We start from the raw sequence: 27700 nt of genomic DNA on the forward strand, positions 1-27700 counted from the left end.
CCTCCCCTGCTCATGCTCATGTACTAGCTCTCTCTCTCACAAAAATTAAGAAAATCTTAAAAATATATAATAACCTAGTATGGTACCATATCATATATATCATATCATATCATATCATATCATATCATATCATATCATACTATATTATATCATATCATATCTAGTATTTTTGGAGGCCAGCATTGAAAGACCATTGTATAAGGAGTGAGTAGATGTGAATTCTATGCCCCAATTTATTTCTTCTGCTTCTATCCTCGAAGATAATTTACATCGCTAATGACTCTGCACCTGCATCTTCAGACCCATGAAAATAACCTGGCCTAGAAGTCATGTGTCTCCCTTGTGCTCACAATCAGTTCATTGACCAGAACAAGCCATCCATTCTTGGGTAGCTGGTACACAGCAGGCTCTGTATAACCAATCTTTCTTTTTTCTTTCTTTTTTTTTTTTTTTTAAGATTTTATTTATTTATTTGACAGAGTAGGCAGAGAGAGAGAGGAGGAAGCAGGCTCCCGGCTGAGCAGAGAGCCCGATGCAGCACTCGATCCCAGGACCCTGAGATCATGACCTGAGCCGAAGGCAGCGGCTTAACCCACTGGGCCACCCAGGCGCCCATAACCAATCTTCCAAAGATGACATGCGAACAGATTAGAGTGGCTGCTCAGTAATGAGGGGTTATCTTTGTCAGATATTAATTTTGAAATGTACATTTTGGCAAAGCTCAGCAAGAATATTTAAGTATTCTGTGATTTTACCAAACTTTCTTTTTACTTAAACTTTTCTTTGAAGACTTCCTTTGGTTTTAAACACTTCTCATTTTGCTTAACTCAGAAGCGTTTTATACCTTTTCAGGCTTAAAAATTGAAACAAATTTTCCATGGAAACAACCTTCATTTGCTACCTAGTTATAAATAACTCCTTTCTGGTGATTCTTCTTTTTTTTTTTTTCCTTTCCCCTAAAGTCACCTAACAAAGACAACAGTGAACTGTTTGTTTGTTTTTTTCCTGAGAACCAGATGAATGAAATACCATATGTTCAGGTAAATAGATCAGTATAAAGATCAACATAGAATATGATTCTGAGGGCTTCTAGAAGAAAAGGCTCACTTACTCCTTAAAAAAAATGCTAAAGATATTTTAAGATTTTATTTATTTATTTATTTATCAGAGAGAGCTCCCATAAGCAGGGAGAGTGGCAGGCAGAGGGAGAAGCAGGCTCCCCACTGAGTTCAGTACTCCCTGCACACACCCATCCCCGCCCCCACTGACTCCAGGATCATGACCTGTGCTGAAGGCAGATGCTTAACCAACTGAGCCTCCCAGGGGTCCCAATGCTAAAGATATTTAAGTTTTATTCCTACAACCTCTGAAAACTCTTTATATCTTAGTTAATTAATTCCATTGTCATTTGGGAAAATATCTAATAAACTTAAATTTTTTCTTAACGTAGTGGCCCCAAAGATACTATTTTCTATCATCTCCTTCTTCCTATGCTAGCACCATGGTAATTTTATTACTATGGCCTTATTTTATAATATCTAGTACAATTAATCTCTCCTTGTCACATGTCAGATTCCCTGGAAGCAGAATTGGAGATGAACTTTGGGATGCAAAGGTTTATTAGGGATTAGCACCCTGTGAGTGGAAATGGTGGGGCGGGGAGCAGAATTGGGTAGAGAAAGTGATCTAAGATGCAAGTCGACAAAGCCTCAGTCGACAAAGCCTCAGTCGACAAAGCCTCAGCCTCAGTCCCGTGAAGTACTTTGGAACAAGTGTTAACTGTCAGTGTCCAACATCAGGCAGAAATGACCAGGCTATAGCTTCCTAGCCCTTAGTCACCATATCCTGGCAGCCCCAGAAAGATGTGACCTTGGGCAAGATAGCTCTGAGCAGCTGAGGCTAACCCTGAAGCTGTTGACAGCAGGAGGCTGTGTAGTGATCACATTCCCTACAAGGCAAATTGTGAGTTTACCATGAAGGAGGATTTAAGCTGCATATTTCTGTGTTGACCATACTCATCTTTGCTGTTCTTTTTCTTTTTTAAGAAATTTTTTATTGTTAGAGAGCGCACACGTGCATGCATGCAGTGTGGGGGGCAGGGGCAGAGGGAGAGGGAGAATCTTAAGTGGGCTCCACATCCAGTTACAGAGTCTCATGTGGGTTCTATCTCTGACCCTGAGATCATGACCTGAGCAGAAATCAAGTCCGATGCTGGATGCTTAACCAACTGAGCCACCGAGGCACCCCTGCTCTTCTTTTTCAAAACCAACGTTGTAATTATTCATTGATCTTTATTTTTCTTTATAAATCTTGGAAAGTTTCTAGAGTTCCTTTTGGAACATTGGCTAGAAAGTCATAGAATGTATGTCATTTGATGTGCGGAGAATTGACATCCACTGGATGGTGGTGCGTCATGTAGATGACGATATTTGGGTAGCCAGAAGATGACACTCTTGAGAAGGGTTTCTGGAGATAGCAGGACGAGGAGGCAGGAGGTTGTTAAATACAGTGGGGGTTAAGCAAATAAATATACTGAAGTCAATATGAAAAAATATGGGAACCTGGATTCTCACTGTCAAAGGGGGATTTATAAGTGTGTAACAGGGAAAGGCTTGCAGATATTCAGAGGTGCTGGATTGGAATCAAATTGATCAGCATAAACTCATGGTGTATAATTATATTTAGAAATATACAAATATAAATATAGGTGTATGTGTCTATATATGTATATATATAGACACATGTATTTCCTAGCTCTGACTGCTGCAAAGACCTAGTAGCCATGACACCCCAGTAGGAGTGAACACACTGAGCCCAAATCTTGATATCTAAATACTATCCTCCACTAAAAGTAACCAGGACTCATTCTAGAGCTGAGGCAGAGAAAATACAAAATGAGCCTAGAACACCTAGCTGTACCATAAAGTGAGGAAATTTTTTATAGAATGATGGGGGTATGCCAACAGGATAAAAGTCAGCTCGAAGTGACTCCCACTGGCCAAATCTGGAATGATGACAATAACTACAGCAATACATTACAACTGACTGAATGAAATAGGAAATAATGGGTCCATAAGTAACGAATAAACAAGTAAATGAGGAAGAGGAAAAAACTCTTCGAATGTAAACTAAATACAGAAGAAATGATGAAGTAAGAAAATCACTTTTTGACCATGATCATTGTGACAAGCAATTCAGGCAATGATTCATGGATATTAAGGCTGGCAGGTAGGTAGGGCAAGGGACAGAACATTGGCATAATCTCAGAATACCTCCCTACAAAATATTTATCAAGTATAAAGGAAGCAATGGTGATTTTATGGTGGAGAAAACCACTTGGGGGCGCCTGGGTGGCTCAGTGGGTTAAAGCCTCTGCCTTCGGCTCAGGTCAAGATCCCAGGGTCCTGGGATAGCGCCCCGCATCCGGCTTTCTGCTCAGTGGGGAACCTGCTTCCTCCTCTCTCTCTGTTTGCCTCTCTGGCTACTCGTGATCTGTCGTGATTTTTAAATAAATAAAAATCTTTAAGAGAAAAAAAAACAAAACACTTGACTAGATGAGCAAAATTTTCATCACAAAAATATGAAGAGTTAACATCATGAACCCTTGATGAGATGCTCAGAGACCCCAGCCTCATTTCTGTGTTTTTCTTGTCAAAATGTATGACCTGAGTCTAGTCATAAGGAACACTGCATAGACCCAGTTGATGATCATTCTACAGAATGAGAGGCCTGTTCTTTTTAGTAGTGTCAAGGTCACTAAAAACAAAACAAAACACACACACACACACCAAGAAAAGACTGAGGCATTGTACCCAAATCAAAGAGACTGAGAATGTATGTATTAAATTCAGCGTAACTTTCTGGTTAGGATTCTGGACCAGAAAAGGGAAAGAGACATCGTTGGTAACGGAGAGTACAATTTTCATAGGGCCTGTACTGCATCAGTGTTGATCTCCGGATGTAATGGAGGGTTATATGGTGATTATGAAGGAGAGTGTCTTTGCTTTATAGACATTCACACTGGATATTTAGGGATGGTAGGAGTCAAGTCTATAGTTTTCTATCAGATTGTTCATAAAAAGACTCAACAACAAGAACAAAACCCTGTATATAGATACATAGAGAGCAAAAATAGATGTGGTAAGTTATTAACAATTAGGGAATTTGTGACAGAGGAATATAGAAGTTTTTGCAACTTTTCTATAATCTGAAAGTATTTCAGAATAGATAGGCAAAAATGCATATTCAAATTTAAAACAAACATGAAAACACATGTTTATACAAAAATGTGTTTAGAAATATTCATTGCAGCATTACTTGTAATAGCCAAAAAATGAAATCGATTAAGCATTCATCAATTGGAATGGATAAACAAAATGCTGTATATCCATATGATGTAATGTTATTGGGCAACAAAAAGGAAGTAAGTGTTGATCCATACTACAACGTAGATGAACCTTGCAAACAGTATGCTCAGTGAAAGCGACCAGTCGCAAAAGACCACTAGTTGTATGATTCCATTTACCTGAAATGTCCAGAAGAAGAAGATTCACAGAGACAGAAAGTAGATTCGTTGTTGCCAGGGTTTGAGGAGAGGGGGGAATGGGAAGTAACTGCTAATACACCTGGGGTTTCTTGGGGTCTGATGAGAATGTTCTAATCGTGATTGCGGTGCTGGTTGCACAACTCTGTAAATATACTAAAAACCACTGACAGGTAAATTTTATAGTATATGAAATATATCTCAATACAACTTAAAAAAAAGTCACTTACACACAGAAAGTCATAAAGTTTTCTGGCTACACAGGCAGACTGAAAAGAGAGGAACTTGGAAAGTCTTACTAAAGCACAAAGAGCCCCTACAGAAGCAGTTCTACCAAGTGTCCCAGTTTCCTTTCTGTCTGCTGGGTCTTGTCTCTCACTCTAGGTTCCCTGCTCAGCGCAGGTAGCAAAATAATGCAAAGATTAAAGAGCCGGCTCTGCAACCAGACTGCCTGGATGTTTTTTTTTAAGATTTTATTTATGCATTTGAGAGAGAGAGAGACGAAGAGAGCGAGGGAATGAGCATGAGCAGGGGGAGGGGCAGAGGGAAAAGTTGGGGCTCGAGACTTGGGGCTCGATCCCGGGATCCTCGGATCATGACTCGAGCTGAAGGCAAACACTTAAGTGACTGAGCCACCCAGATTGCCTGGGTGTGAAGCCAAATCATAGTTAGGCATAACCTATAGTTAGGCAAATTAGCCGTTCATGCTCGGTTATCAAATGGGGATGCTTGACTGGGTTGTTGTAAGGAATAGAAGACATAATCCATGAAAAGTGGTTTTAAAAGTGTCACTTATTGGAATTCATGAGAAGTTGACCATGTTTTTTAACAGGTCTCCCAACAGGAGACTTCTTTCTTGAAAAGGCTCCAATCCATTTCATCCTCCCATTTCTCTGATGTCCTTTCCCTTATTATATGCCATCTCCAGCTAATCAGATGCAAGCTTGATATAATCCTGACCAGCCAGTCCTATGGTTCATAGAGGCTACCCCCATTCTCTGATTGTCATTTTCTGTGCTCTGTGTTTCCCTATCATCTGCCCATTGCAAGAACTACAGAACGTGACTCAGAGAATGTTGTTTTCAAAGGCCAAGGTCATTGCTGTTATTTCTTCACCCTGTTACATATTCATCCCAAACTGTACAAGCATCATGGTTTCCTGTCACCCTGCAGTCAGGACAAGCAGATGGGAGCCTCATCATGGGAGCCTGATGGTCATTTCATGCTAACAATGTGACAGCCACTGTCCATGATTGTTTCATTCCATCTTCACACAATCTACATCTTATAGACTCTTATCTTCTTTGTCACATGAGGAAACTGATGACCAGGAAAGTTAATTTGTCAAGTCCACACGGGTTCTAAGGGATGGAATGAAGATTCTAATCAATCTCTCTGTGTCTTCAGATTCTACTCTCTTAGCCACTGTATTGTAATGCTCAATCCTCCCCAGAATGTGAAAGAACTTCCAACTACCCTATCCCAGGGTAGCCAAAAGTGTTAGAGTTCAGAAATTATGTCTTAGATATTTATGTGTCCTAGATGCCTAGGACTGCCTGACATATGACAGGAGGTCAACATTTTTGTCAACTGCTCAACTGTGCAGTGGAACATAACCTCTCACATGGAATTAAATGAATCCTCTGCGTGTGGTATTCTGCTTCTACTTGTAGGACAATTAGAGGGTTTTGGAGTCAGAGAGATCTTAGAATTCTGATTTTGCCATTTGGTAACTTTGTGGCTTTGGACAAAGTCACTTAACTCCTCTGACTCTTGAATCTCTAATCCGGAAAATATAAAAAGTAAGTAAAAATCATACCAGCTTTTTGGCATTGTTATTCAGATGGAATGAAATAAAATTGCCATGTTAGACAAATAGTAAATACTCAGTAAATTATAATTACTTCTATTGTTCCCTCATCCCTTCTTACAAATAAGCCTTTGTGAGAAGTCAACTGTATATTGGTTCCCAACTTAAAATAAGTAAAGCAATAATTGCAATTCAAAGTGGAGTAATGGAAATAACAATGAACTGGGAACTGGGAAATCTGGCTGCTGGCTTTTATTGTCCTCTTTCTACTGAGCAGCTATGCAACTTTGGTCAAGTCACTTTACTTGTCTGGGCTTGTAATTCCATACTTCAAATTAGAGTCAATCTCTGAAGTCTCTAGGATCCTTTTAATCTACATGTCTGAGACTTTAAGAGATTATGTTGAGGAAGTATTACCTTTGGCTTGATCATTTCAAGAAGATTATATGGGTAATTGGAAAGCACATTCATTAACTCATTTTAAAGTTACATGTCATTCATTTATTTGAAACTTTATGAAGCATAGCTCCTGCAAAAACCATAGAAAATTGGTTAAAAGCTGCAAGACTCAAACCTGCCACCTAGTGGCAAAGAAAAGAAGATTCAGATTGAAGACAGAAAACGGCCTGCCATTACATGTGGCAGGGTGGGTGTCCTGAGCCGTCCTTCATTTCACGTTTGTCCTTTCCCCTCAGTACTCAGGATAGTTTTGTGTATGCAGAAATTCAGTACTTCCTGACTTAATAGTTTGTTCATTTGACAGTTCTCTTTAGCAGGTGAAATATGGTGGACTTCTGAGAATTGTGGAATAATCATTGGTGTTAGATTTGGGGAGCAGAGGTGCCTTCCTACTTGTACATTTCAAACCAGTTCTACCCAAGAGGCCCACCTACTCCATCTCCATATCTATCTCTGGATAGAGAGGGCATTCCACAAGTGCCTGGTTGAGAGACCAGGGCCTCTACTTTGAAAAGACAGAAATCAATACACCAATGGAATTCTTGCCTGCCAAGTATTTAGTGACTTTGTTTTACCTACTACAGTAATTAAGATTAAGTCTTCACATTTAAATTCAAATATCTAAAAGCAGGAATGCACCGTCCTTAATCTTAAACCCCAAATGTGAGGAAGAGGCCAGAACCCCAGGGTACTAAAGAGGGATCTATTTTCCATTTATTCTTCACTCTCCCGCCCCTCCTTTCTCTTTTCGTTCCATTTTCTTTTTTCTTTCCCTTCCAAATAGCAGTCAGGCAATTAAGCTCAGAATAATGTTTAAACGGGTAGAGGTAGTGCCCTACGTACGCAGGGTGATTTAATTACCCAGGTTTTCACCTGAAAATCTCCTTCGTCACTGAAAATATTTCTCGAGTCTTTCCTGAAATACGGAATTACGCCATTTTCCAACACTCTAAGTATTGTTAACCTAGCCTTCTTTTGAAATACCATTCTCACTTTAGCACACTTTTCTTAAACCTCTTACTACACAAACAGGAGGGGTTCCGAATGTGCCACCTTGAGAATTTCGCCTATGATCAGCCTTGTTAGTAGAAACCTCGTAGTTTTAATTTAAAACGTCTGATTCAATTTTTACTGGGTTTACGGACGTTGACCAAGTCTTCCCATTACTTAATAAACTACAGCCTACCCGGTTTTTAAAACTTTGGAGCTTAGTGCCTCCATGGGCATCGGGTATTGAACTCTGCTTCTTACAAACTGTCTCCCGAAAGCAGCAGGTTCGGCTGAGTTCAGAAAAGCGATTATTACCACGGAACTCGCAACAGTTGGTGGGGGGAGATACGCAGGATAGAAGTGATACATGGGGCTAGTTTAAGACACAAAAAGTCCCGGGAAGGGAAAGGAAGGGGCAGCGGTGGTCTTGGAGCACAGTGTGAAGGCGGCGCAGGATCGGGGGTCCAGGCGAGCTCCTGCCCCGCGAAGGCGCCTTCCCGGGCGGCCAGAGCTGGCGGTGGCCGCGGACGAGAAAGCGCGGTCGAGCTACCTCTCCGCGACAAGCGCGGGGCCGGCGCACGCCCAGGCAGCCCCCGGGACGACGCCGGGGCCACCGCGAGGTGAGGCCGGCCCTGCCCCCGCGCCACCCCCGGCGGGAGGTGCGACGCCCAGGCCGCGGGTGCGTGCGCGGCCCCGGGCGACGCGGCTGGGCGTGCGCGGGGCCGCGGAGGAGGCAGGGCCGGGCGGGCGGCAGAAGATGGCGAGGGTGTGTAGGCGGCAGCAATGCTCCGTTGAGAGACGCGGCTTTCGGCAAGAACTGGACTCGTGGCGCCACAAGCTCATTCACTGTGTAGGTGAGACCCTCCCCCGGCCGCTTCCGGCCCTCGGGCCGCCCCGCCACCGCCTGCCCCGGACAAGGGAGGGAGCCGGGGCAGAGGCAATTGCTGCTCCGGCCCGCCCGCCCTCTTTGGCTCGGGCGTCCCCCTCCCCCACCCCCCGGAGTGCGGGCGCGCGCAACCTCCGGGCGGGCTCTCCTCGGTCAGGCCTGAGCACGCGCGTCGGCCCCTCCCCTCCGCGCGCCTTCCCCGGGGCGGGCTCTTGGGCGGGAGCGCGTGCCCCTTCCTTACCCCCGCTTCCCATCCCACCCCCCCAGCCTGGCGGCCCCGCGTAGCCGCCGGCTTATTGTGGAGACTCGCCCCGCGGTGCTGCCACTTGACCGGGGGCGCCGCCTCCGGTTCCGGGGAGCTGGGGGCGGGAGTGGGGGGACCTCCTCAGCCCCTTCAGCCCGGAGCCTTCCCCCTCCCGCGCCTCCCCTCCCCCACGCGCGGCGACGCGCGCCCCAATCCCCGCGTGCACGCGCGGCGGCGGGCGGGCGGACGCCCGGCGCTCGGGCGTGTGCGAGGCGTGAGGTGGAGATGGGGGCGGAGGGAGCCGGAGCTGTCACAGGCCCCGGGTCCGCCTGACCGAGCCAAGTAGGGTGTCATGGCCGCGGGGGGCAGCGGCTGCACTTCCTCTGCTGGCGGCGGCAGCGGCGGCCGGGGAGTTAATCCTCGACGCTCGGGTCGGTGTGTGCGTATTTGTGTTCGGTGTGTGCGCGGCGGGGAGGATGGGGGGGTGGAACTGGGTCCGACCGAGAAACCGGAGCGTGGGGTCCTTCTTGTCCCTTCTCGGGGGATTTGTCGGAGCCGCCGCCTCGCCGAGAGCCTCGAACCCCCCCCCGCCCCCAGTCCTCCCAGCCTACCGGCCTCGGGTGGCTTTTTCCCCACGGGCAGGAGGGAGTGTGGACGGGGGCGCCCCGGGAGGGGCCGGGCGGCCGAGCTGCGCCTCTCACACTGTGTGTTTTGTCTGTTTTTCTCTCCCAAGGTCCCGTTTCCCTCTGTGCGGCGGCCGGCGGGACCATAAGGGCTTAACTCATATATTTAACCCCCCTCCAAAAAGTAAGTGGCCCGTGTGGTGTCTCCGCTCCGCCCGCCGCCCCCTAGCCCCAGTCCATCCTTGTGTCTGACTCTCCTGTCCCCCAGCATTGTTATTTCCCCATCTTTGCTTCAGTGCTGCTGCTCTGTGGGGAAATGCTTTCTCCTGCTCCTCTGTCCCCCAGGCCCAGTCTTGGGGAGGCGTAGAATTCCAGCCCCTTTCCCCCTTCCTCACCCCCCCCTCCCGGTAGGGAATATTCTTGGGAACCAGGTCTTCCCCAGCCGAATCTAGGAGATTTCTATCCGTACGCTTGGGCCCCTCATCCCCTCCTTCCCGACTGGGTTTCGTTGGAAGGAATTATGCAAATCCTGCTTTCTGGTGTCCATTCAGCGGCAATTTCATGCGGTGAGAAGTTCTCTTTGTTGTGCGAGGGGGAGAACAGACACTGATTTAATAGACATATCTGTTGGGGGGAAGGGTGGAGGGGGTGTGGAGAGGCTCAGTTTGGAAGAATTACAGCACTTGGTTAGCTCTGTGTCTTTGTGTTTGAGCTTTCTGGCTTGACAGGAGGGTATGCCCTTTACAATGTCCCACAAGAGATGTCTTCTGTAATAGGTTAAAAAGCAAAACTGAAACTTTAAGTAAGTGAAACATAAGGTAACCTTTACCTAGAGAATATAAGCCTTTCCATTTTTGCAGTGTTTCATTTTGAAAATATATGTGAATTTTGTTAAGGATTAAGACTGTAACATCAAAATTAACATAGACAACAAGGTATCTTGCCTTAAGGTATCTGGTATCATTTTGGTTGTCCACAGGTTTAAAGTACATTTTTAAAACATGCTTGTGTAAGTAATAAAGGCATGAAACAATTTTTGGTGTAAGTTGACTTGTGGATAAATTTTAAAATTTCCCTCCTGCCAATCCAGGCTCAGCTCTGCCTTCCAGAAAGCCTTTTGGCTATCAGTTATCATTTACTCTGTCTCAGCTTGTATTTTTTTCAAATCTACCCTACATTTGCTAAAATGTTACATCAGATTAAGCTCTTTTTGAATTATTAGTTGTAACCATCATATGAAAGAGTTTATGAAGGTGTGCACGTTTTGCACAGTGTGAAATTAACGAGCTTTCAGAATTAAGAACATAAAATCCTGAAATTTGAAGAATTTTTAGTTCTTGTATTTGGCTCACCTTTTTTTGAGATTGGCTTTTTTGGTAAGGCTTTTTAGTTTTTAAAAGGTTTGAAATTGACTGTAACCCTGTAGGTTTCCTAAATTGCTCTTACTTTAGTTCAGATGGTTTTAATGAGTTGTTTATCTTATTCTAATTCTGTTTGCTTTGAATCCTTGCCTTCTGCCTCAGGCCCCCTTTTTATCAGTCATTGCTAGTGTTAGTAGTAAGTTACTGCTGCTTGACAGGGTGGTGCCCCCCCCCTTTCCCTTGATGACTAACAAAATTCTGTAAATAACTGAATTGAATATCAAATTTTGATTTGTTTTGTGAAGGGGGATTTTAATCTGGTTATCAGTTTCTTTAGCACACTTTTAACTCCAAATTTCCACTTCGAAGTTAGGAAAGTTCAGGAAATTCAGAGTGCAGATCAGTAATACATAGTTGATAGTCTTGCAGCTAAAATCAATTTGGTTTCCTATTTTCTCTTTTGTTACATGTAATTCCTTTAAGAGGAAAGTTCTAAATAAATCAGTAGTAGTGTTAACTTTCTATACTTAAAAAGGCTAGTAGTGATTGATAAAATGCAAAAGGCAACTATGTTGTTTGTCCCTAGCAAACGTAATAATTCCTCATTTATTTTAATGAGATTGGTTCTGAACAGTTAACCTATTTGATTCTGTTGACTGATTATCTTAGTACTTTAGGGTCATTTGGTTTCTAAATGATACTTAATTTATAGCAGTCTTTGGGTTAAAAATGAATTCTCATTTATTTCCAAAATTTAATTCTATTTTGGGGGACTGTGTGGTGGGGTGCATCAGGATTGTGGAGGTGTTTGTGTTTCCATTATTATATTTTAGTTGAATTGTAGTCAGTAGCAGTTTCAGGCAGTGATTGTGATCAATATGGGTGTTTGGTACCCCGGTGATTATTGAGGTGTCCTCTGGGACTCTGGCGGTCCATATTCCAGGAAGATCGAGGTTCTGGATCTTGGTGTGATGTGACCTATTGCTTGGCTGCTCCTCATCCTTGCTGTATTCTCAAAAAGCTCTTCCCAAGGTAGGGAAAATTGTGTTGATTTCAGCGTACTCATTTTGGCAGAAAAAGGAGAGCACAGTAAGTCTTTTTGACTTAACACAGAGTTATTTCAAATTGCCCTGATTCCCTCCAATGTGCTTGTAGCCAGAGCACTTCTAGGAAGCCTCTGAATAATGCGCCCCCCCCCCCCCCTTATGGCTATACTGGATGGCCTGTAATTTCTTTTAGTGAGGATTAGGTGTTTAGTGTCTGTGGAGACTTGCCACTTCAGAGCATCCATCTAATTATTTAGCTACTTTTATTAGTGGTGTTTTTAGAAAGGAAAGGCAGTTAGGTAAGTACTTCATTTAAATTTGTACCTGGCATTGTGGGCAGACAAAAGCTATGCTAACTAACCTTCAAGAACTTTTAGTACTTCCGAGAAGATACAGTGTATTCATTTATAGTACAAGGCAAAATGTGCCTTACTGTGGTGCAAGCAAGTGCTAGGCATGTTTAGAAGTGAAAGAAAACCCTTGAAATGATGTAGGAAGGCTTCATGAACAAGGAGGCAGATTTTTGCTTCATTTTGATGAATACGTAAGAGGCATTCCTGTCATGAGAAACAACTAAGCAAAAGTGGCAAAGGACAAGAATGAGTTGAAACTGTTTAAACTGCAGACCATGATTCTTGTAGGAGATGGATAGATGATAGGTTTGCAAAGATAGGCTGTAGGATTTTCTTTCTTTCTTTTTTTAAAGATTTTATTTATTTATTTGGCAGGCAGAGATCACAAGTAGGCAGAGAGGCAGGCAGGGGGGAGGTAAGCAGGGGCCCCACCAAGCAGAGAGCCTGATGCAGGGCTCGACCCCAGGACCCTGACCTGAGCCGAAGGCAGAGGCTTAACCCACTGAGCCACCCAGGTGTCCCAGGCTGTAGGATTTTCTAACACAGGTTAAAAAAGTGGGGCCTCTTTGTTAGCCATATTGGGGTTTCCAGTGCATTTCTCTCCTTAGGAGAGGAATGTTTCCTTTATTTGACGATTTCATTGTGGAACTCAACATTGACACATACTGTTTTTCACATAGTCTTGACAGGAATGATGTTGTTATCCAAAAACAGTATCTCTTTTAGGTTAACTCACCAGAGGCTATACTATATTCCATTGCACAAAATGTATTTTTGGAATTGCCTAAAATCAGTGGCATATATATTCTTTGAACATCCTTAATATTGACAAATTTTGATCCTTAGAGGTTGCATTTGGTATTTGGAAACAGCTGGAAAGTATCTTTTGTGGCAAATAAAAGTATATGTTAAATAATGAGATTGGTTTTTTTTTTTCCTGTTTTGCAAACGGGCTAAGAAGCCCAGCAAAGGGGTTTGATTTGTTTTGATACGCCTCAGAATCTCTTCTTTCTTTCTTTATGTCTACCCATCTGCTGTATGGAATCTGGATATTGGGTAGATGTGAATAAACAAAGCTGTTGTTTTTGTTGTTTCAGGTTAAAAACTTAACCACCATCACTACCCTCTAAATTACTCTGCGTACATTTAAAAAATTCTTTTACTGCTCCTTACAGCTGCACATTGTTTTGGGGATAATTCCAATGTGAACTTAAGTTCATTGTATTGTCTCTTGCATGCAGGAAGTATCCCAAGTACAGTGAACGATACCCTAAAGTTTTTCTTTTCTCAGTTGAAATATAGTTTACGTGCCATAAAATTCACCCTTTTAAAATATACAGTTCAGTGATTTTAGTTTATTCGCTATATCCAAACATCACTGTATAATTCCAGACACTTTCATTGCCAGAAAAAGAAACCCCAAACCTGTTAGCAGTCATTTCCCATTCCGTCTGCACCCGGCCATTGGCATCCCCAGTCTGCTTTCTGTTCCTGTGGATTTGTCAACCTTCAGTATTTCAAATAGATGTAATCATACAATACATCATCTTTTGTGTCTGCCTTCTTAGCATGTTTTCAAGATTCATTCATGTAGCATTTATCAGCACTTAGTGTTTTCATGGCTAAATAATACTGCATTGTATAGACATACTGTGTTTTGTTTATCCATTAGTTGATGGGCATTTGGATTGTTTCCCTTTTTGCCTGTTGGGATTATGTTGCTATGAACATTTGTTTTCACTTTTCTTGGATGTATATACTTAAGAGAAATTGCTGGGTCACATGATAACTTAAGTTTTTGAGGAAATGCCAAACTGTTTTCCAAAGCAGCTGCAGTATTTTATATTCCCACCAGCAATGAAGGAAGATTCCATTTTCTTTACCCCCTTGCCAACATTTGATATTGATGTCTTTTTGATGGTAGCTGTTTTACTGGGTAGGTCTGAAGTGGTATCTCATGGTGGTTTTTATTTTCATTTTCCTAATGACCAGTGATGTTGAGCACTTTCTCACATGTTTTTTGGCTATTTGTGTATCTTTGGAGAAATGTGTATTCAGATCCCTAGCTAATTTTAAAGTTGAGTTTTTTTTTTTTTTTTAAGATTATTTATTTATTTATTTCATAGACAGAGATTACAAGTAGGCAGAGAGGCAGGCAGAGAGAGAGGGAGAAGCAGGTTTCCCACTGAGCAGAGAGCCCGATGTGGGGCTCGATCCCAGGACCCTGAGACTATGACCTGAGCTGAAGAGGCTTCAACCTACTGAGCGCCCCTGAGTTATTTGGTTTTTTATTGTTGAGATGTGAGAGTATATTTTGGTCACTAGACCCACATCAGTGTATGATTTACAAATATTTTTCTTAAACTCTCAATTTAAAAATAATTACAGACCAGAAGGAAACTTTAAAATACCTTGTAAAGGGAGTAATGTGTATAGTAGTGGATTGATAGGAGAGAACTAGAATAACTGGAAGGGCTTGCTTTAATATCTTTTATATGAATTATGAATATTGTAGTTTTTAAAAAAATGCTGTATTTAGAGAGAGCATGCGGAGTTTTGCAGAGGGAGGGGGAGAGAATCTCAAGGAGACTCTGTGATAAGCACAGAGCCCCATGCAGGACTTGATCTCAATGACCTGAGCCAGAACCAAAAGTTGGAAGCTTAACCGACTGAGCTCCCAGGTGCTCCTGTGTTGTGTTTTTTTTGTTTGTTTGTTTTTAAGATTTTATTTATTTATTTGACAGATGGAGATCACAAGTAGGCAGAGAAGCAGGCAGAGAGAGAGGAGGAAGTAGGCTCCCTGCTGAGCAGAGAGCCCCATGCAGGGCTCAATCCCAGAACTCTGGGATCATGACCTGACCCGAAGGCAGAGGCTGAGCCCACTGAGCCACCCAGGCACCCCAGTATTGTTGTTGTTTTAAAGTAGTCTCTCCACCCATCACAGGGCTTGAACTCACAACCCCAAGATCTAGAGTTGCATACTCTACTGACTGAGCCAGCCAGGGACACCTAATGATAGAGCTGTGTGTCACAGCACAGATAGACTTCGCTATCCAGATCTTTGAAATTCTGCCTTTCTGTAGTGAGGGTTCATATGTCAGATTCAGATAACGTGGCAAATCACATTATTTAAATCTGTTCTGTGCTTGAGTTTTGAATAGTAAGTAACAAAAGTTTGAGTACAGAGGGATACCTTTATGTAGACATTTTGTCTGACTCATCCAGATTTGAGTAGTGAGAGAAATTTATATAATAGTATTTTTGAAATTTAAGATTGTATCTTTTGGTTGCATTTTATGAAACTCAGATACTTGATAGTTTATATTTACTCATTACAAGTTACTGTGTGAATTTATTTTCTGGTGCTAAACTATATTGTTTTAAAAGACTTGATTCTTGTGAGTTTCTCAGATTTTTGAATTAGATTTGGTGTTACATATCAGGTGTAATAATGTCTTAAGGATGAAATTGAGACTCTTAGGAGGTAGGTGGGAGAATTAGTCTGAGAATCCTTAATGGATTATGAGGGGTATATTAGGAAGGCTGTATGGTTGACCCCTTATAATGATTTTTTATATATTTTTTCCTTTTGTTCCACATTCTTTTGTTAGAGACAAATATGTGTTCTTTTGATTTATCACATAATCATTTTTCTGAATGTTATGTGGTCCAAGGAAGTTACATGTGTAAAGCCAGTGTTTGTTGAGTAACTGAATGATAATGAAGTTCTTATAATCCAGTTTTGGGTAATTTGTATTTTTGAATGTAAGAGCAGGATAAGTCATAGGGAATGGCTACAAGAAAAAAAGTATGTAACAGTAATTTATGGACTTCTATTTGAAGTTTTGGTATTTGGAAACAATATGTGTGAGATGTTTTATACTAAATAGGAAGAAAGTACTCAGTTGTATCTCTCAGTTGTATTTAAAAACTTGTAATTGTACTTTACCATTTGAAGTAAGGGAGTATTATAACTTCTAAATCATTAGAAGTTAGGAAGTTAGTCCATCACAGTTCTTTGTGTGTGTATGTTTTTGTTTGTTTGTTTGTTTGTTTGTTTTAGGAAGTTTGACCTGGATCCTGTAGAAACAAAGTTGTCTTACAAGGTTTTTGGTGAGTGTAATAAGGTAGGGGAGTAAACAAATTGTCCAAAACTTGACATATAGAAAGCTTTGGGAAAATCTAAATTACTGATGTCACCATCTTATATCTACATAGAACATTTTATACTTTTTTAAAAAAATTTATTTATTTATTTGACAGAGAGAGCGATCACAAGTAGGCAGAGAGGCAGTCAGAGAGAGAGGAGGAAATAGGCTCCCTGCTGAGCAGAGAGCCCAATGTGGGCCTCGATCCCAGGACCCTGGGATCATGACCTGAGCTGAAGGCAGAGGCTTTAACCCACTGAGCCACCCAGGCGCCCAGAACATATTATACTTAAAAAAAAACAAAAAACCCTTTCACTTGCACTGTTTTTTTTTTTTTTAAAGATTTTTTAATTTATTTATTTGACAGATCACAAGTAGGCAGAGAAGCAGGCAAACAGAGAGAGAGGAGGAAGCAGGCTCTCCGCGGAGCAGAGAGCCCAATTTGGGGCTCGATCTCAGGACCCTGGGATCATGACCTGAGCCGAAGGCAGAGGCTTTAACCCACTGAGCCACCCAGGCGCCCAGAACATTTTATACTTAATAAAAAACAAAAAACCCTTTCACTTGCACTGTTTTTTTTTTTTTTAAAGATTTTTTAATTTATTTATTTGACAGATCACAAGTAGGCAGAGAGGCAGGCAAACAGAGAGAGAGGAGGAAGCAGGCTCTCCGCAGAGCAGAGAGCCCAATTTGGGGCTCCATCCCAGGACCCTGGGATCATGACCTGAGTCGAAGGCAGAGGCTTTAACCCACTGAGCCACCCAGGTGCCCCACGTGCACTGTTTTATTGCCTTTATTTAGGAATGTAGGAATATAAGATGATTATTTAAAAAAATAATTGGTCATTTGGGAGACATTGAGTAATAACTTTTATTGAAGCAATCAGGGGATTTCCCTTACCATAAATGCTTCCTCTTATCCATAGAAATAATTGTGTGATATTTTTAACATTTGAAATATTTACCTAACTTATCAGGTAAAAGTAAAACACAGAATTGAACTCTTCCAGAGCAAACTTTTTATTTAACTTCCTGCAATTGCTGTATGAAGTTACATAGTAGTTTTCCACCACTGTTAAATATATTAGCACATCCGTACTTATGTTTAGGTTAGAAGATGTGAACACTAGTATTAACTTGTGAAAGCTGCTGTTAATGGAAAACTGTTGTGTGATGAGCATTTTCATTCTCATTAGTAATACTAGATAGTCTGTGACTGTTACTTGATTTTACTGTTAGCATAATATCAGTCATTTTATCATCATTAATAAGTGATTATTGTGTATGTTTCTCTTACTAGCTAGTTGGCTTTTTAGAGGTTTCCAGAAAGTAAAAGCCTGTTCTCCCTCTTCTAAACTCATATTGTGAACAGGAAGAAAAACTAATTTTATTTTATTTTTATTTTTATTTTTATTTTTTTAAATTTATTTATTTGACAGAGAGAGAGATCACAAGCAGGCAGAGAGGCAGGCAGAGAGAGAAAGAGGAGGAAGCAGGCTCCCTGCTGAGCAGAGAGCCCGATGCGGGACTCGATCCCAGGGCCCTGAGATCATGACCTGAGCCGAAGGCAGTGGCTTAACCCACTGAGCCACCCAGGCACCCAGAAAAACTAATTTTAAAAGGACTTATAAGGTATATTTTGCTTGGTGAAAGAAAATCTTATTTGTGAAAATGTGAAATGTATGTATTTTTTTTATAACTGAATTCATATGTAATTTATTTATTTATTTTTAGAGGAGATTTTATTTATTTATTTGGCAGAGAGAGCACACGTAGGTAGAGCAGTGGGCAGAGACGTAAAGAGAGAAGCAGGTGCCCCACTGAGCACGGGATCCCAGGAGCCTGGGATCATGACCTCAGCCCAAGGCAGACGTTTAACTGACTGAGCCACCCAGGTACCCCTACATCTAATTTAATATAAGCATGCTCTGCTCATATGTTTAGAATTAATGGTTTAGGGGTATCTGGCTGGCTGAGTCAGGAGCGTGCGATTCTTGATCTTGGGCTCATGAGTTTGAGCCCCATGTTGGGTGTAGAGATTACATACATACATAAATATTGGTTTATATGATTTTCAAAAATAAGTGTACAATGTATGTAGAAGAATTGTTGACTTTGTTAAACTGAGACATGTTTATGGGCACTTTGATGCATGCTGGTTTTTCATTTTTTTTTTTTTTTTTAAATTGTCTCCATTGTATGGGAATTCGTAGGCTCCTGCCTGGATACTTTCCTTCCTCACAATCAATGTAGGCATATTTTCTAGGTCATTTGTAGGCATTTGTCTCTGTACCTCTATTCTCTCTTTTTAAATTCATGATTTCTCAAAGGTATAAAGGATGCTAGGACTTATTTTTTCAACCGTATTAATTAAAGAGAAAGGAATTTAAAAAAATCTTTCATTTTGGAAAATTTCAAACATACGTGAAAATAGAAAGAATGAGAACTAATGGCCAATATTTTATTCCCACTGGATTATTTTGATAAAAATCCCAGGCATTATATTTACTATTGAATCTCTCTTGGCAGACTTTCATATAGTATGGTCTCCTTGCCAACACCTATCCCCATTGTAAATTTAAAGAAATAAATTCTCTGTGGAGAAGACAAGTTTTTGTTGTTTTACTAATTCTTTAAAAAGCTAACAGATACTGAGCTTTTTCGCAGTGCCAAACGATATCCCTTTGATGTTACTATCTGTTATACAGGTGGAGAAACAGATTTGGGAAGATTAAAGATTTCATTCATGATCACTGAGCTAAAGAGTGGTAGACCCAGGAGTGGAATTCAAAAGCCTGTGCTCTTTAATCTTAAACATTCAAGCATATGCCCTCTTTTTAGACTTTTCTATTTGGTTCTATCACATTGCTCCTTTTTCTTTGTTTATAACTTCTAATTGCTTATTTTATTTATATTAAAGAATTTTGCTTTCTCTCCCCATTATCTTACCATAAATCGTAAGTAACATAATTACTCTTTCAATTCTCTATCCTGGAATGCCTTGCCCCTTTCTCTTTAGCATTATCATCCTGTTTGGCTTTCTTCATTCTTCTTGGTTTTTTAGTTTTGTGGGTGGTATTCAGAGCTAAGTAGGTTTCTGAGCTGAATATTTCCACTGGCTTAGTTTTTCTTCGTATGTTGCTAGACTGGCCTTTCTTCTAATCATTGGCTGAGAATTGAGCATAGGCTGACAGAGGAAAGGCTGTCTAAGTGATACTCATTCTGGGCTTTAAGCTTGATGAGCCTTCCATGTGGACTGACCTAGTCCAAGGCACTTTGAAGTTTGTTAACAAAAGCCTTTTAATAACAGTGTGTAGGTGCCTGGCCTTTTCTTCTATTCATATCCTCAGAGAGCTCAGAGGTTGGGGGGGGGAGGGAGGGTGGAGGGGCAAGCAGAGTAAAGCAGACTAGGGGTCAGGATTTAGGATTCTTGGACTTTAGCCAAATGCCTTCTCAGTTTTAACATTCTGTGACTTAGATTTGGTGTAGTTGGCAATAAGTATTTTTAAATGTGTGTTTAAAAGGGAAGTTGAGTTGTGTGTGACTACTGAGAAAAGGAAGGAGCGATTTGGCAAATTTTAAAAATAATACACAGTTTTGGGGGCACGTGGTTGGCTCAGTTGGAAGTGCATGCGACTGTTGATCGTGGGGTTGTAAGTTCGAGCCCCACGATGGATGTAGAGAATACTTAAAAGGAATCTTTAAGGAAAATATGCTGTTTGGTAATTCAGACATCACTGATCTTGATAAAATGCTTCTAGTAATAGATATAGGAAGATTGTGACAAAAGTAATGGGGAGAAATTCCCATCAAAATAAAATGTGAAGTTCCTTGCCTTTACTAAGAATAAAAACATGTGAGGAACATATATGTTTGTCTATGTGCTTGTTGAAATGAGGCTTTTTAAGTGAATGATTAATGATGTAAATAATTTCATCACAAGTGTTAGGTTATGTGAATTTTCATTCAGCTAGTAAGGAAGTGGAGAAAGTTCAGTTGTATAAATGAGTATTGATTAGCTTATCCTGATCACAGTACAGTGATACTTTAATTATGGGCAGGCATTAAGCAGTCCATAAATCTTTGGGAATGTTTAAAAAACCCTTTAAGCTGGTTATTTTTCTGTGAGTGTTTAATACAACTGACACATCTTCTAAAATGATTTGCTTAACATATCACCTATGTTCAATGGCCAGTGTACTAAAATTTTACTTATTTACCTATTGGTAAATTGCCTATGGCAGTAATATTTTTATGATACTGTGTTAGCTACTTTATCTAGATTGGTTTCTATTCTAGAAAGAGAAAATGTCAGAATAAAAATAAGTAACATGGGTTAATTTCCAACAATTTTTTAGGAGGTACTAGAATTTTTGCTTTATTGACTTTTTTAAAAGAAGTACGGTTGAAGTGATAAAGTTATTTTCCATGCGAGACTTGTACAACCAATTTTCTTGTGTGTATTACTATATATAACTGCTTGGGTTTATTAAAATAGATTTTGGCATGTTAAAATAGACATGCCGAGTGTCACAAATCCACATGTATATCTGCTGAAAACCGTTTCAAGACCCATTGCTATGGCTACAAACATATAATCTTATCTAAATCATGCTCCTTTTGGTCCCTTTCTCCTTAGGCAAAGAACTTCTGTTTAATCTTAACATATCTTTATATCAAAGATTAGTACATTTTATTGGTGCAAGGCAAGAGTACCTTCATAAAGGGACAAAAGACAGAGAAGAGAAATTAGAATTTTCCGTATTAGGTGAGAAAGCTAGGTAGGAGTTGTCAGGAGCTATAAAACGGAGGGACTTAATTTTTCTGTTAAGACAGTAGGCCACATAGTTTACAGTCTAACCTTGAGTGAGTTGGTTGATCAAGACTGTTAAACTACTAAGAAGATTAAATTATCTACAGATTTCGATCTTTTAAACGCAAGGAAATGGGACGCACGGGTGGCTCAGTCAGTTAAGCATCTGCCTTCAGCTCAGGTCATGATCCCAGCATCCTGGGATCCAGTCCCACATCTGGCTCCCTGCTCAGCAGGGAGTCTGCTTCTCCGTCTGCCCTACTGCCCCGCTTGCACTTTCTCTCAAATAAATCTTTTTTTTAAAGGCAAGAAAATATGTATTAATGCAGAAGTTATTCTAACGTAGGTACATTGGTTAAAAAAATAAATAAACTGAAATTGTGGCAAAGACGGGATGAGAGATGTTGATGACCCAGACATTTTTTACCTTTCTTTTCTCTCCTTTTCTAAGGATTTAAGCTTTACTTTGGAAAAAAATGATAAGTGTGCTCTTGTTAAGTGGTTAATGTTTATTACCTCTCAGACATTGAACAGTTATTTTTAAAACTGTATAAAGATGTTTAGGTAAAAATACCTAATCCATATTTTGTCAGATACTGTTTAACAAGTAATCCAGATGAAATCCGCTGTTTTGAGGAATATGAATATCCACTTGCAGGTAAAAATATTTGCTGTATTAAGAAAAAAAAAGGAGGGGCACCTGAGTGGCTCAGTCCGTTCGTTAAGCTTCTCCTTTCAGCTCAGAGCATGAGGGGTCGAGCCCTGCTTCAGGCTCTCCGCCCCCCCCCCCCCCCCCCCCCCCCCCCCGCCTACCTCTCTACCCACTTGTGATATCTCTTTCTGTCAAATAAATAAATAAAATCTTAAAAAAGGAAAACCAGAGGGGCACCTGGGTGGCTCAGCGGGTTAAGGCCTCTGGCTTCGGCTTGGGTCATGATCCCAGAGTCCTGGGCTCAAGCCCTGCATCTGGCTCTCTGCTCAGCGGGGAGCCTGCTTCCTCCTCTCTTTCTCTGCCTGCCTCTCTGCCTACTTGTGATCTCTGTCAAATTAAAAAAAAAAAAAAAAGGAAAACCAGAAAGGAAGGATCTGTTGTCAAATTGTGTTGCTATCAGTGTCTGATTTTTGTGACTCAAGAACAGAAGTATAAGCAGTAATATTAATGGTACTGTTGCTGTTATGTTTGACTGGAGTATGAAATAAGTAGTACACTTTAAAACTTGATGCTTAAAGGATATTTGCGCTCAGATGGCAGAATATGCAGAATCTTCAGGTATTTGGTCCAGTAATGCAGCCTAGGATTCTGCCAAGAATGTTCTTTTAGGAATGAGTAAATTGTTTTTTCATGATGCAGTTTTCACTCATCTTTCTTCTCAGCTCTATACAGCTCCATCTCTTATGTTTCTTTTTTTTTCTTTTTGTGTGTGTAAAATGATATATGTTTGGAAATGCATCAAATTAAGAAGGAAACTGAATTAATTTTTAAAATGAATGTATGCATATGCAGGTTTCCCTCTCTTACCTGAAAGTAGAGCGTTCCTATGAAACCTTCAGTGAGCTGAAATGGTATAGAGCAAAGAAGCAGTAACCTATTATTTATATGGAGAATATTCTGCTCATTCCCAGACCCAAGAAATAAGCGGTCCTAGGTTTTTCTGATACCGGGACTCATCTTGTTAATGAATGCAAGAAATAAGTTGAGATAAAGTACAGCAGCTCACAGATAAAAATTCAAACTTAGGGTGGCTTGATGCTGAGTGTAGTTTAAGGGAAGGAACTTGGTGGTTCCACTCTAGCTGCTCAGGGTGCACACTCCCTCTGTACCAGCTTGCTGTGAAACAGATGCTGACCGCTGTTTCACTTTTTGCTGTTTTTCATAAAAGCAAGATGGTGTAATGCAAGCTTCTGAAAAGTGGGAGATACCTGTATTTTAGTCCAGGGGAAAACAGGTATCTTCAGAAGCCCATGGAGATAAGAATGACTTCAGAAGTTGAAATAATCGTGGTCATAGTTAAAAGATTGATACTAACTAGACAGTTCAGTAGTGAAGCATACATGTTCAGTGAAGTCTTTTTCCTTTCTAGTGAATGTTTTTTTGCTCTGTTTGCATCATTGCTTATATTAAATCTAGAAAACAATTTTATTTTGATATAATGCAAATAGTTTTGTCTCTTCTGTCTTTTGTCCATTTATGAATTTTAAAAAATTAAAAGTTGCAACCATTCTTGAAGTTAACCATTGAGTCTTTTCTTTTTAAAACACCAGATTACATGAGAAACATTTTTACTTCCAGAGAAATGCGTAATGTACAAAAATAATTTTAGACATGAATTTGCATGCTTGTCAGATAGTACCAAAGAGTAACTAACCCTTTAAAGATTGTATCTTGATAGGATGGAAGGGGTTGTTAAATATATTTTGAATTCACAAGTTTATTCCTCTCATCACTTCTCCAGTTGTTCATCACATTTTAAGGCCTATTCTGGAAGCACTTGAATATAACAACAAAAATGTGACTTTGGATCAGGCAGACCTGGGGACGAATTTTATTTTCACACTTTACCAGCTGTGAGATGTAGAGAGAACTAATTTTAGTTCATTGTTATATGAAATAGTATTAGTAGTAAATACTGTTTAGGAGGGTTGTGAGAATTGACTAAGAAACAAAGACCTTCATCTTTGCTTAATAAATAATAGATCCCTTGAAAAAAATCTTGAAGCTGAGTCACAGAATTTGTTTTTTAGATGTAATCTTAAAATTATAACATAGTTTCTTTTAAATATTTTTGTAATAAAGAATGATGACTCTACACTCTGGAATTTAAATTGCATTGTATTTGGTCTGTTCAGAACTTTTATATATTTACAGCTTCTTTGTGTAATGGTGTGGGTGATGGCAATTTACACATTACCACATTTATTGCTACATTCTGTAGGATAGGGTGGCAAAAATACTCGTTTGTATGCTTTTTGCCAACAGCACTACCAAATACTTTGTCTTAGAAAAAATAGACCGATCTTAGGCAGTGTGTGCAGTAGGAAAAACCTTGGGGGAGGAGCACTGGTTCTAGTACACGTATGACTCTATCTGTGTGGTTTGAGTAAACATACTTAATCGCTGCATCTTGGTTTCCATATCTGTAAAATAAGAAGGTTTTAGAGAGCCTTCTAATTAACGATATTTTGAGAAAAACTGTTGTGTTGATTTTTATTGTTGAATAGACTCCTGCATTTCAGACAGAAAAGGTGACATGATATTCGGAAATACTGTATATATTGGGTACAAGAACTAAAATAATGTATTCAAAGATGGTTTCCTTACAAAATGTTTGTGAGAATAAGGGTCATTTATTTATCTTTAGGACAAAGCAGGATATGTAAAGAATGGGCAGTAGCTCCCTAAACTCATGTAAAAATACGTTAACTCATTTTTCTCATGAAGAAGATGTAGCTGTGGTGGGAGAAAGTTTGCCTCATTCAGCTAATGATAATTGTGTCTGTATGTTTCATATTATGTAAATGTGGTTTCTCCTCCCACCCCATACTTTTTCCATGGTGGCTGCACCAGTTTACATTTCCACCAACGGTGCACAGGAGTTTCCTTTTCTCCCCATCCTTGCCAATACTTTCTACATTTCTAGTTGGTAATAGCTATTCTAATGGGTATGAAGTGATAGCTGATTGGGGATTTGCATTTCCCTGATGATTAATGATGTAGAACATCTTTTCATATAACGGTTAGCCATCTATATATCTTCTTTGGAAGAATGTCTCTCCAGATTTTCTGTCCGTTTTCTAATTGGATTATTTAGGGGGATTTTTTGCTTTTGTGAGTTCTTTATGAATTTTGGATATTAGCCCGTTTTCAGACACGTATTTGCAAATATTTTCTCCCATTCAGTAAGTTGTCTTTTCGCTTTGTTGATGGTATCCTTTGCTGTGCAGAGGCATTTTAGTTTGATGTAGTCCAACTTGTTTATTTTTGCTTTTGTTGTTTTGCTCTTGGTGTCTGGTTAAAAAAAAAATGATTACCAAGTCTGATGTCAAGGAGCTTATTGCCTGTGTTTACTTCTAGGAGTTTTGTGGTTCAGATCTGATATACGGATCTTTAATCCATTTTGAGTTAATTTTTGTGTATGGTGTAGGATGGTGTCAAGTTTGATTTTTTGCTTGAGGCCATCCAGTTTTTCTAATAATTACTGATGAGACTGTCCTCTCCCTGTTGTATGTTCTTGGCTCCTTGTTACAAATTAACTGATTGTATATGCATAGGTTTATTTCTGGGCTCTCCTGTTCCTCTGATCTGTGTCTGTTTTTATGCCAATACAGTACTGTCTTAATCACTAAAAGCTTTGTAGTATAGTTTGAAATCAAGGAGCATGATGTCTCCAGCTGTATTCTTTCTCAGGATTGCTTTGGCTCTTAAGGGTTTTTTATACTTCCATACACATTTAAGGATTAGTCTGTTGCTGTGAAAAATGCTATTGGAATTTTGGTAAGGATTGCATTGAATCTGTATATTCTGTATATTGACTAGGGTATTGTGGACATTTTAACAATAGTAATTTTTCCAGTTCGGAGAATGGACTAGATTTCTGTTTGTGTCTTGCTTCAGTTTCCTTCATTAATGTCTTGTTTTTAGGATATAGGTATTTCATCCTTTTGGTTAAATTTATTCTTAAGTATTTTATTCTTTTTGGTACAGTTGGAAATGGGATTATTTTCATTTCTTTTTGGTAGTTCTTTTTTTTTTATTCAAATGCAACAGATTTTTGTGTATTTGTATCCTGCAACCTTACCAAATTCATTTATTCAGATAGTTTTTTTATGGAATATTCAGGGTTCTGTCTGTGTAACATCGTGTCATCTGCAAATAGTGATAGTTTTATTTTTCCTTTCCAATTGACCCTTTATTTTTTTTGCTTAATTGTTCTGACTAGGATTTCTAATACTGTGTTGAATAAAAGTGATAACAGTGACTGGGTATCTTTGTCTTGTTCCTGGTCTTAGAAAAAAAAGCTTTCAGCTTTTCATCATTGAGTATGAAATTAGTAGGTGGCTTGTCATATATAGCTTCTGTTATGGTGAGGCATGTTCCCTCTAAGCCTGCTTTGTTGAGAGTTTTTATCATAAATGGGTGTTGAGTTTTGTCAAATGTTTCCCCTGCATCTGTAGAGATGATCATATGGTTTTTATCCTTCATTTTGTTAACTGTTGTAGTATGTCACATTGACTGATTTTATAGATGTTGAGCTGTCCTTGCAAAACTGAAGTCACATTTGATCATGGTGAATGATTCAGTGTATTATTGGATTGGGTTTGCTATTATTTTTTTAAGGATTTTTTCATCTATGTGCGTCAGGGTGATTAGCTTGTAGTTTTCTTTCCTTGTGGATCCTTGCTTGGCTTTGGTTATTAGGGTAGTGCTGGTATCCTAAAATGAGTTTAGAAGAGTTCCCTCCTTTTCTGTCTTTGGAGGAGATTGAGAAAGATTGGTAGTAATTGTTTTTTGCATGTTTGGTAGAATTCACCAGTGAAACTCTGTAGTCTTGGACTTTGTTCATTGGGAGGTTATTGATTACTGATTAGGTTTCCCTACTAGTAATCAGTCTGTTCATATATATATTTTATTTCATCACGATTCAGTTTGGGTAGGTTTTGTTTATAGAAATTTACCCATTTCTTCTAGGTGCTCTAGTTTGCTGGCGCATAATTGTTTACAGCCTTCTCTTACTCTTTGTGTTTCTGTGGTATCAGTTATAACATCTCTTTCATCTCTCTCTTTCTGATTTTATTTGAGTTCTCTCTTTTTCTTGGTGAGTCTAGCTAGCTGAGGGTTTGTCAGTTTTGCTTATCTTTTCAAAGAACCAGCTCTTCATTGCATTGGTTTTTGTTTTCCTTCTGGTGTCTTTTTAGTCTCTATCAGCTCCAATCTCTGTTAATTCCTTCCTTCTACTAACTGTGGGTTTTGTTCTCTTTATCTTCTTTTGAGTGTACAGTAGGTTGTTTTCTTGTTTCTTGAAGTAGGCATTTGTCACTGTGAACTTCCCTCTTAAAATTTCTTTTACTGCATCCCATAAATTTTGGTTTATTACATTTTCATTTCCTCTTTCTCAAGGTATTTTTTAATTTCTTTTTTTAAAAAACAATTTATTTATTTGAGAGAGAGAGAGAGAAAGCATGTGCACATGTGCATACTAAAAGGGAGAGGGGCAGAGGGAAAGGAGAAGCAGACTCCTAACTGAGCAGGGAGCCCAGGGTGGAGCTGGACTCTGGGATCCTGACCTGAGCTGAAGGCAGATGCTTAACTGACTGAGCCACCCAGGTGCCCCAATTCCTCTTGATTTTCTTCTTCTTTTTTTTTTTTTTTAAGATTTTATTTATTTATTTGACAGAGAGAGATCACAAGTAGGCAGAGAGGCAGGCAG

The 27700-nt window shown here is 40.0% G+C and overlaps 1 protein-coding gene across 10 annotated transcripts in view; it reads left to right on the plus strand.

Annotated features, from left to right (window-relative positions):
- The first annotated feature begins 8533 nt into the window (after positions 1 to 8533).
- Positions 8534 to 27700, plus strand: part of LCOR (ligand dependent nuclear receptor corepressor) — a 144670-nt gene continuing 125503 nt past the window's right edge. For 4 of the 10 annotated variants that reach the window (XM_059398244.1, XM_059398246.1, XM_059398253.1 and 1 more), the window contains exons 1-2: positions 9190 to 9367; positions 9666 to 9739. In XM_059398244.1, the coding sequence (XP_059254227.1) occupies positions 9285 to 9367; positions 9666 to 9739 (157 nt within the window). In that variant the 5' untranslated portion in view covers positions 9190 to 9284. Of the gene's footprint in view, positions 8657 to 9189; positions 9372 to 9665; positions 9740 to 16830; positions 17066 to 27700 lie in introns of those variants that run through there. The other 6 variants (XR_009403969.1, XM_059398247.1, XM_059398250.1 and 3 more) reach the window with 6 other exon arrangements.

This window comes from Mustela nigripes, chromosome 4 (assembly GCF_022355385.1).
Source record: "Mustela nigripes isolate SB6536 chromosome 4, MUSNIG.SB6536, whole genome shotgun sequence".
Classification (NCBI taxonomy): Eukaryota; Metazoa; Chordata; class Mammalia; order Carnivora; family Mustelidae; genus Mustela; species Mustela nigripes.